Below are 10,862 nucleotides of genomic sequence, written 5' to 3'. Positions count from 1 at the left end.
TAAGTCTCTTGATCTCGTCCTATAAAACAGTTCCCATGGCTTTTTAATACTTACTGCTCAACTTTGCTCTTATTTTTTGAGGAGTAAGCTCAGGGTGATCTAATCATTTGGAGGAATGAAATGAATTTTAAAGTAAAATTTTTTTTTTTAGAATTTGTGAATTATTTTTTGTCTATGTCTGCATTTCTCAAATACTTTCTAGTGATAAGTAGAAAAACCTCTTTGCTGAGGCAGAAGGAATGAGGGGGAAATGCTTTTGGTATGTATATACTATAGTTTTCTCATTCATTAATGTGGTACTCTCATTAATTTACACATCCCATCTATTATTGCGGTGGTGAGTTTAGCCACTAATTTCGTGTCTGACTCTTGTGAACCCATGGACTGTAGCCTGCCAGGTTCCTCTGTCCATGGGATTTCTCAGGCAAGAATACTGGAATGATTTGCTATTCCCTTCTCCAGGTGGTCGTCTCCACCCAGGAATCAAATCCATATCTCTTGCATTACAGGTGGTCTCCTCTTTTGTAGGCAGGTTCTTTATCGCTCATTATTACAAAATGTGTAATAAATTTGCAACAATTTATTCCACTGCTGCTTTCTGAATTTTTCTTCTGAACTTATTTTAATTTTTTTAGTATATGTGCTGCCGAAGCGAGCACGAACTTAATTTTTTTGGCCAAGCTGCAGGGCATGCAGGATCTTGTGTTTCCCTGACCAGGGATGGAACCCATGCCCCGGCAGTGGAAGTGCATAGTCTTAACCATTGGACCACTGCCAGGCAAGTCCGAGAACTCATTTTGAGTAATTAGAAATGGCTTTCAAGTTCTAGGTATAATGTTTGAACATTAAAGTTGTTCATCAAAAATAGAAGATCTGTAGCGAAGGGCCTATTACAGAATTTTTTCATTAACCTTTCACAAACCTTTTCTTAGGTGTGTATGCAGTATGTGTATGCTTAACATCAAGGCGACGACACTCCCGTGTATTTTCAAATATTTTGAGGGTCTGGTCTGCTGCATGTTCTTTTCTCCCCACGCCAGACTGTTGTCTCCAGTATATCCCAACCTTCAGGTCTTGGCTCAATACAAGCCTTTTCTGAGGCCCCGGGCACTCTCTGTGTCACCAACTTTAGAATTTTATCTAGATGTGAAAAAACCTGCTTAGTTGTTTAGTTACTTATTGCAACTCTCCTCCCCATGCTAGTCGTCATGTGACAGGTCTCCACTAGAGGTGGACATCCTTGGCCTAATGATATGTGCTCAACGCATTTGTGTTAAGTGAATAAATTTGGTATTTTAACTCAGCCAAGTCAGTATCCTTGCCTGGAGAATTCCAGGGAGAGAAGCCTGGCGGGCTACAGTCCATGGGGTCGCAGAGAGTTGGACAGGACTGAGCGACTAATTTTCACTTTCAAGTTAGATCATTCCCTTCCCCAGGCGAATGAAACTCCAATACTCTGGCCACCTGATGCCAAGAACCGACTCACTGGAAAATACCCTGATGCTGGGAAATACTGAAGGCGGTAGAAGGGGATGACAGAGGATGAGATGGTTGGACGGCATCACCGACTCGATGGAGAGGAGTTTGAGTAAGCTCCGGGGAGTTGGTGATGGACAGGGAGGCCTGGCGTGCTGCAATCCATGGGGTCGCAAACAGTCGGACACGACTGAGCTGACTGAACGAAACCGAACTGAGGCGAATGAGACTTGATTCTAATTTTGCAGGACTCCGCACAAATCATATGAGAGGAAGACAGCGCTTTCTCGCCAGATAGTAGCTCTGACCCAAAATGCATCTTTCTCACCCCTATTCTCACTCGAGGAGCTAGGGGCCTGAGAACCCGCTCGCCAACGTACATTTCGCCAGCGTGTGGAGGTGGAACCCGAGCGCCCGTCAGCCGAGCACAGCCGCCACGTCAGCCGGCGCGCGTGACGCCAACGCGCTTGCGCGCGGGGGGCGGGGGCGGGGCGTGCCGGAGGCCTGCCCCCTACATCCGGGGCCTAAGCGGCGGCGGCGCCGCCGCGCAGGGCGGGTCACGTGGCTTCTTCCTTTCCGTCTTTGGCCGGCTGGGCGCGGGCGACTGCTGGCGAGGCGCGTGGAGCCTCGCGCTGGTTCCCCTTCGTCTCCTCTCCCGGCCTGGGACCCCGAGGATTCGCTGACGCCGGGTGAACTGAGCCTGCCGCCAAGATGCCGGCCTATTTCCAGAGGCCGGAAAATGCCCTCAAGCGCGCCAACGGTGAGGAGGGGATCGGAGCGCGCCGGACTGGGGCGGCCCGAGGCCTCGGAGGTCGAGGGGGCCCGGGCCTGGTGCGCGGTGTGCGACCGCCCGACTGTGGCTGCACGGGAGGCCCCTGCGGCCTGCCCGCCGCCGACCCAGCCTGGGTTTGGGTATGGTATCCCTTCTCGCTCCAACCGACATGGGAGGTTGAGCGGCGAGGGTGGGAGGCGCGGAGTCGGGAACCGTCTCTCTGCGGGGCTGGCCTTCCTCCCGCCGCCGCCCGGTGAGTCTCGGGGGGCAGGGTGGCGCGTCGCGGCTCCGGAGACAAGCCGACCCGGGCCCGAGCTCCTCTCTCTCTCCCCGCCTTTGCTGGGCACCCCCTCACCCGAGACCACGGGGCCTTGTGCGCTTCGGCCCCGCGTCCCCAGCCGCCATCTGGGAGTGCCGGGGAGGAGGAAACATGGCTCCCTCCCGGGGACAATGCACGCGAGAACCTCGGCTCCACCTCCCGCCGGGCCGGGAGGCCTGGCAGGCCCACCTCCGGGCCCTCCTGCGGACGCCTCCGCGCCCCAGAATTCAGCGCCGTGCTTTGCCGGCCCAGGGTCCACTTCCCCCTCCGACCCCTCTTATCCGCTTCGGGGACTCTGACCCATTTAACTCGTTCCCTATTTTTTTTTCTTTTTATTTTGGCATTGATTATTGGCAGCTGCGAAGCCTACTCCGAGTCACAAGGAAGTTGGGACAGAGTTAATACTATAAGAGAGACTTGAAGTTTCTCTCAAAGATTAGGAAAGTGAGGCCTAGGGAGACTGGTTTGCCCAAGGTCACTCTGGGAGTGAGTTGTTGAGCTAGAAGCCTAACACCAAGGTCTCTGAACTTCCAGATCCATCGTGGTCCCCCCCCCCCCCCCCCCCCCCCCGCTGTTGCGCTGCTGCTTGCGATTATTTCCATATGGGTGCTTGAGTCGGCGGCACTGTTGGGAAAACTTGTGTGTGTCCTGATCTGTTCAAGAGGCATTTATTACGTTGCCATTACAAGGGGTGCAAATGTATTCTCTGGTCTTTCAATAGATTCTTATTTAGGGTTTATAAGTGTTAGGGCGTCCATTGCTCTTTCATTTTCACGCTTCCTCAAGCCAAACGAGTTTTGGGTCTTAACCCCTGTTGTGGATCGATGTACAGTGTCTGTTAACCCTTTTATACTTATGAAGCTTATTTTGTTAGTTCGTTTGAAAATCCTCTTAGGAAAAGGTCAGTTTCAGTCAATGCGTACAGTTGGTACTACTGATAATCTGTCAGGGCCAGAGAGCTGTTTGTCGTATGCTTGTTATTTTTACTGTAAATTAACGATTTCGGGGCTAAGTAACCGTCTGTGGAATAGGATAATGCCACATTCTGTGGAATAGAGTAACTGTTCTAAAAAACAATTGAAACTACAACTTTGATCGAATCACTCACTCGGATCCTCCATGTTAGTTTGAACTGGCAGGAAGTTTACACATGCTGATTAATTTATAGGAAAGAAACAAGATTGAGATGGAAGTTTAACCCTACAAAATAGCAAATTTAGGGAAAGCATTATTTCTTGAATGTTATGAAACTTAAGAGAATAATTATATGTTGTGGTATACAAATGGCTTGGGTGAAATTACTACCGTAGGTCTGTTTTATGGTCCTTTGAATGCTTTACCAACACATTTTCTCCCCTGTTAATTGGCTGAAGCACTGTAATCTCCGTGGCCTAAATACTACATGTTGATGTGTTCAAGCCTTGTATCCTTCACTCCTCTCTTTTGAATGTATATGAACTTAATATTTCAGTAACTTTAAAATTAGAAGGGATATGTGTTAACATTTAAAATCTTTTCTCACAATTTCTAAGTTGAAATAGATTTGATTCATGAAGAGCAATTTGTGAAGATGTCAAATTAAAGTAGGCAAGATGACAAAGACGTGGGGATAGGGACTTGAATTTGTTAGTGTAGTTTTTGTAAAAGGCCTTTTAAAAAGCTCTTAGATGAGTGCTGGTATGGTAGAGATGCCTTCCCTTTCAAGTAGTATAATTTCTGTACCTTTCATCTTAGAGAGATCCTGTTTTAGTATCAAAGAGCAGAATGTGGATGGCCTATGACACTGCTGACAAAATTTTATAAATAGGGTAATCAGAGCACATTTTATTTTTAATGGGAATAATCTCATTTATAACATTGGTAATATAAAGTCACATTTAGACGCCATCCATCAGAGTATCTTAATAAGATGTGAGTAAATTTAGGTGTAGAATGGTTTGTCAGAGCAGTATTTTTGGAAGCAATTGGAAATAACAGCCTTTTAACTTACACTCTACAACCAGTGTCTTAAAAATAAAGTTGTTATTAAACCCACAAATTATGTAACATAGCTTATCTACTTGGTCTGTTACACAAATAAACTAGTAAAATTGAAGGGCTGACCTAAACTTTACTGTAGGTAGATACATAGATCACTCACTGTTTCTTTAAGAATGCCTACCCTCCTAGGAATAGTTTCTAATTCCAGATTTTATTTTTAAGACGATACCAATCTGGAAATGAACGTTTCTTTAACGATTGCAATACAGCTTTTAGTGTGTGATAGTTTTCTCCAGCCTCAAAAACTTGTTTTTTTCCCCTAATTAGATGATTGGTTTGGAATTTGAAAGTATTGAATTTGAATCTTAAATTTTGACTAGCTGTTGAGGAAATGAAAAGTACTTTCAGTTTTATCACTAAACAAGACTTACTTTTTTTTAAAGTGACATTGTTACCACAGTCATTTAAAAATAAGAGATTGGGAATTATTTTTTGATAGTTTGTTATTTTGTTACCACATCATACTGGGGCCAGCTCTTAAATTTAACCCTTAGTGCCTATTTTGCAAAATATTGATAGTGTTTATATACAGTAGAATGGAATTTGAATCCTCAACGTAAGATTGGGAATTGGATATAATAAGTCATTTTGGTGGGCTCCTGTGATAGCCTTAATGTAAAGGATAAACGTAAAAACATTTACTTCCCAATTTTTGGCTGATAGAAGCTGTTTCTGTTAAATAGTTGTGAAAAAACACTAAAATATTGTTGAATTTTAAAATAACTGTGTGCATGCTCCAGGAAGATGATGAGTAGGTCATTCCCTTAAAACAGAAAAGGCTTACTCCAGCAAAGTATCTAGTTGTATTCAATGTTACATCTTTGATTGGGAGGGCTGTAATGTGAAAATGGCCTTGCTGCCATATTGGCAGATTTGACATTGAAATTATTGAAGTATTGAAGAGGGGTTTATATTAATTTGCATGTGAGGAGTATGATTTGGTATAATATGGGATGATGTAGGATATTGTGTTAAAAGATACTTATTTCAGTGTGTTTTGTGATGTTTTCTGTATAAGGTTTTAAAAATATACTAGAGTTGGAATATTGTTTATAGTTTTCCTGGAGGAAGGAATGTTCAGAGGCAGCATTCCTGAAAGATATGATGATTGGAAGAAGAAATAAGAGTTACTCACTAAATCCATAGATCTAGTAAATCCTTCAGATAAGAGAGACATTTTGGTCTGTGTTTGCTGTAGCATAGTTATATCTTAGATAATGCTATACATTGTTAGGTTAATGCCAAAAATAATTATTTGTCAAGGATTTTTTTAGAAAAATGAACAATGATTGTAAAAAACAGATGTGTTTTAAGTTTTTTATGGAGTAAACTAGTATTCTACTAAATTACTTGTCAAATTTTCAGTGGAGAAATTTTTGTATGTGTGAAATTTGGCACGTACTGAGTTTTAAGTTGAACAAAACCAGAAAAGAGCCACCCATAGTCTGTTAAGTGTATTGAGAAAGTTAAAAAGAAAAAAAAAAAATATGATAAATTTTAACTTTGGTCAGAAATGTGATGGAGGGGCCTTTGCTTTTGCTTTTCAAAACAAGGAGTGTACCCAAAATCTGAGATTGGAACAGATTTTGAAATGTTGCTACATACAGAATGCTATTAGGTTTAGGCAGTGAATTTTAAAGAGTATCCATTTGTTTGCTCTACATTCTAAAATTTTTTTCTCAATTAAAAAACTTTTAATTTTAGAAGTTTGAGATTTACAGAATTATTGTAAAGATAGTACAGAGGGTCACACCACACACAGATTCACCTGTTAATAAATATCTTAGATCTGTGTGGTATGTTTGTTACAACTAATGAATCAGTGTTGATACATTATTATTAAGGAAAGTCCATACATTGTTCATATTTTCTCAGCTTTCTGTAATGTCCCCTGTGTATTCCAGGATCCCACCCAAGATACATTACATTTGGTTGTCTTCTTAGGCTCCTCTTGGTTGTGGCAGTTTCTTAGATTTGTTGATGGCCTTGACAGTTTGAGGAGTATTGGTCTTCAGGTATTTTGTCTCTTAGCTGGGATTTGTCTCAGTTTGTTTCTCGTGTTTAGATTGGGATAAATAAGTGGAGAGATACTTTGTGCTCATGGACTGGAAGACAAATGCTGTTGTTAGTTCTTCCAAATTTGTTATATAGGTTCAGTGAGATCCCAGTGAGCTATTTTGTAGGTATCTACAAACAATTCTGAAGTTTGTATGAAAAGGCAAAAGGTGTTACATAGCCAGCGAGTACTGAAGAACAGAGTTGGAGTACCCCCACTACCTGACTTCAAGATTTTCTGTCAGCTACAGTGATCGAGACAGTGAGGTATTGGCCACAGTGTAGGCAGGTCAGTAGAGAAATGATCAAAGTAGAGCCCCCAAATAGACCGACACAGTCAATTGATCTAAAAGGAATGTAGCCAATCTGATTTGTTCTCAAGTCTTAATACAAACTAGCAAAAGTTACATCAGCCAGATCATTGTGACTGAAGTTACACTTGCTTTTTCTGCCTATTCTAGGGGGAGATTGTTAATCTCATGACTTGAATTTCTGGAACTTTATAAAGTAACTTAGACATAATTGGTGCAGAGGAATTGAGTGAAATCTAGTTTTACCTATAGGGCATATTTGAGATAGTATCAGTTTTTCATTGTTTTACCTTGGCATAGTATTAGAAATAAAAAATGTGACCTCAAAAGAGATGGTAATAGATTGGTAAATTAAAACAGCCGAGTTAAAAAGCAAGACTTAGGTTTTTATGTAGCATACATAACTAATTTTAATTCTCCTGAATTACTTTTCCAGAATTTCTTGAAGTTGGCAAAAAGCAACCTGCTTTGGACGTTCTTTATGATGTTATGAAAAGTAAGAAACATAGAACATGGCAAAAGATACACGAGCCGATTATGTTGAAATACTTGGAACTTTGTGTGGATCTTCGCAAGAGCCATTTGGCTAAAGAAGGCTTATATCAGTATAAGAACATTTGTCAACAGGTATGAACAGCTGGGTTTTTATATTTTAGTAAGTGCTTTTAGTCATTTTGGGAGGCATTTACCTTTCAAATTTACCGTTTCATACCATAAACTTTGCTTTTAAAATATTTTTTGGTTTGTTGGGAAACGAATTTTATTTATTTATTTATTGGCTAGGTGAACATCAAATCTCTAGAGGATGTTGTTAGGGCATATTTGAAATTGGCAGAGGAGAAAACGGAAGCTGCTAAAGAAGAGTCCCAGCAGATGGTCTTAGACATAGAAGATCTGGATAATATTCAAACTCCTGAAAGGTATGTGGGCTAAATTGCTAAATATATCTTTCTCATTGTTTTTCTTCACATGTGTCCCATTGTCCCCATTTGAAGTAAATGTTTATTAGAAAGAATGCTTGTCTTTGGAATTTTAAATGTACAGTAACTTCAAGTCATGTACTATTCAAAGTTCATAAAAGTGAAAAATTACAACCATCCAATAGGGTGTATACTAATTTAAATGGCTTTAATACAGATTGAGAATTCAAATACTTGGACTAAGTGATAGCTTTACAGTATGTTCAAAGTTGTAGGTAGGATTTGAACTATTTTATAATGATCATTGTTGGTTTTGGTTTTATAATCATATGGCAAAGTAGGAAACCATGTCTAAAATTGTTTTCAACGTTTTTAAATATTTTTGTAGTGTTCTCCTAAGTGCTGTAAGTGGTGAAGACACTCAGGATCGTACTGACAGATTACTTTTAACTCCATGGGTTAAATTCCTGTGGGAATCATACAGACAGTGTTTGGACCTTCTTCGAAACAATTCTAGAGTAGAGCGTCTCTACCATGATATTGCCCAACAAGGTAAAACAAGAACTGATTTGAAAAGTTGACTTAAGGATAGGTTTTGCAAAAAATTAACTGTTAAAGTTGACCTCCTTTTCTCTGTAGTACTTATTTTACATAGTTTTAATTCTTACTTTAGATGATTGGCATTCATTTAAATATTAAATAAGAAATTTGTTTCATTAGTCAAGGTAATTTTTTGTTTTCCGTTGATGTCTGAAGCACCTTTTAAAGTCATTTTGGAATTTTCTAAGTGACTGAAAAGATAAACTTTTCTGTTGCTTTCTGGCAGGCTTGATTCTATCAATACTTTTGACGCTATAGCATACTCTTCGGCAAGCTACTTAACCATATGCTGGGTTTCTGAGGTCTTTTTGAGCTCCAGAGTGTTATTGAGTATAGAACTAAACCTTACTGAAGACTCAGGATCATCATAAAAAGTATCCAATAGTTAACACTCCATGCACTTTTAATCTGAAGAACTGTATTAAGTTTGTTTTCCTAATCTTGTCTTTTTGCCTTACTGTTGCAGCTTATCTTCCTATCAGTGCAACCTTTTAACTATATGTGACATGAGTGGCTCTTGGCTTTTTCTTACTTTTAGCCTTCGGCACAAGCTTGTCACCATTCTTTTTAACATGGCATTTGTTTTTGTTTATTCAAGTTTTAAGTGATTATGTGACTAAGAATAGCTTACTGTAAAGGAGTATTAGAATCTGTTTTGCCCACATGGCTAGCATCTAACACAAGTAAACTAGGACCTTTTGATAACAGTTGAGATAAATATTAGCTTGTCGTTAAACTTCATCCTTTTGTTTCAGGCCTATTGAAATAGAAATACTCTATTTTAAGGGATTGACAAAGGACACTGGAAGAAGTTATTTTAGTATTGCATGTATGATAGTAGAAAATTATGTGTTTTAATGATAGAGCAAGTAGTTCATTTATACATCTCTGCACAATTGAAATTAGGTTACCATAAACCCCCAATTTGTATTATTCAGTTTCAGTTAGTGCAGAAGCTTTGTTTTCTAGTAAATTAGGTAAGAGAGTTAATTATATTTCAGACCAGAATTTTTTTGCTCTTTTAGGGTTTGAAGTGATAAGTGTTTGAAAGGTGAGTCCCTCTTAGACTTAAATAGCTTCCTTAGTTCTCAGAACCATTTTAGTCCTAGACCAGGACTGATGACTGTCTAAAAGGTGCTCAGGGCACATGAAGTGAGTTATGACTCTGATCATTTCTCAAGACTGATGGTGAGTTTGGGAAATCTTGTTACGGTAACTGACCTTAATACATGAAATAGAACCTATTTAAATACTAAGTTTATGGTGGAAAGTACCTAATATATTTTACAATTATGCTTATAGCTTTCAAATTCTGCCTCCAATATACCCGGAAGGCTGAATTCCGTAAGTTGTGTGACAACTTGAGAATGCACTTGTCTCAGATTCAACGCCACCATAACCAAAGTACAGCAATCAACCTTAATAATCCAGAGAGCCAGTCTATGCATTTGGAAACCAGGCTTGTTCAGTTGGACAGTGCTATCAGCATGGAATTGTGGCAGGTATGTTGTGAACTATTTTGGCTTTTCTTTGTAGTAATAGTAACTCATACTACCTTTTTTTTCTCTTAATGAGTATCTGCATCTTGGTATCTCTTGGTTAATTTCAATAGCTAGGTAACAGATTTGAGGTTGTCTAATGGTAAGGGTTTGGGACAAGAAATCTCAGTTACTTTGGTTCCAAATGCCTGCTGTCAATTCCAAGCCAAATCATGTAATCTTTTTCAGACCTCAGTGCTCAAATTGTGGTTCAATGCCTGGAGAGTATGCGTTTACAGAATTTTGTAAATAATTTCATGGTAGTTTTCTGTCTGTTTACCCTGATTTTAAAAAATCAGTTTGTCTTTCCATCTTATTTTAATAGTAATTTATTGTACTTTCTAAAAGTATTGATGGCAACAGTTTAGAAATTACAAAGACAAACTTGGCCTTTACCGCAGAGAGTTGGAGAAACGCAGCACCAGACTGTCCCCTAGATTCTCAGTGCTGCCGAGACTTAGTAAGCACGCACAGTAAATATCCTACATCAGAGATCTCCGGAGTGGGCATTTTGTTGTCAGCATGGACTTTTTTACTCTAAGGATTCTATAGACATTTTCTCATGAGTTATTTTTATATATTTGGTTCCCCCACCAAATCTTATTGAAATTGCAGAGGAAGAAACTAAAAATTGGTAGTCTTCAGCCAATGAAAATGTGATTTCCTGCTTTCCCATATTTTCCTTTTATGCAGGTACACCCTTAAGATACCTGAACAAAAGAAAAAAAGTTTAATAGAAGACAAGTAAACAAGCCTAGTATAGAAAATATGGATAAGTTAAAGGAGGAGAATATTTATCCATTACCTTAACACTGAGAAGTAGCCTTTATA

General features: G+C 39.8%; 1 protein-coding gene across 1 annotated transcript in view; it reads left to right on the top strand.

Annotated features, from left to right (window-relative positions):
* Window positions 1-2,042: 2,042 nt before the first annotated feature.
* The window catches only part of EIF3A (eukaryotic translation initiation factor 3 subunit A), a 31,070-nt gene continuing 22,250 nt past the window's right edge, over window positions 2,043-10,862 (top strand). The window contains exons 1-5 of the mRNA XM_043925466.1: window positions 2,043-2,236; window positions 7,410-7,600; window positions 7,757-7,893; window positions 8,282-8,445; window positions 9,796-9,995. Of these exons, the coding sequence (XP_043781401.1) occupies window positions 2,188-2,236; window positions 7,410-7,600; window positions 7,757-7,893; window positions 8,282-8,445; window positions 9,796-9,995 (741 nt within the window). The 5' untranslated portion in view covers window positions 2,043-2,187. The remainder of the gene's footprint in view (window positions 2,237-7,409; window positions 7,601-7,756; window positions 7,894-8,281; window positions 8,446-9,795; window positions 9,996-10,862) is intronic.

This window comes from Cervus elaphus, chromosome 15, assembly GCF_910594005.1.
Source record: "Cervus elaphus chromosome 15, mCerEla1.1, whole genome shotgun sequence".
NCBI lineage: Eukaryota > Metazoa > Chordata > Mammalia > Artiodactyla > Cervidae > Cervus > Cervus elaphus.
The sequence above is the reverse complement of the archived record's forward strand: the minus strand, read 5'-3'. Positions and strand labels throughout refer to the sequence as shown.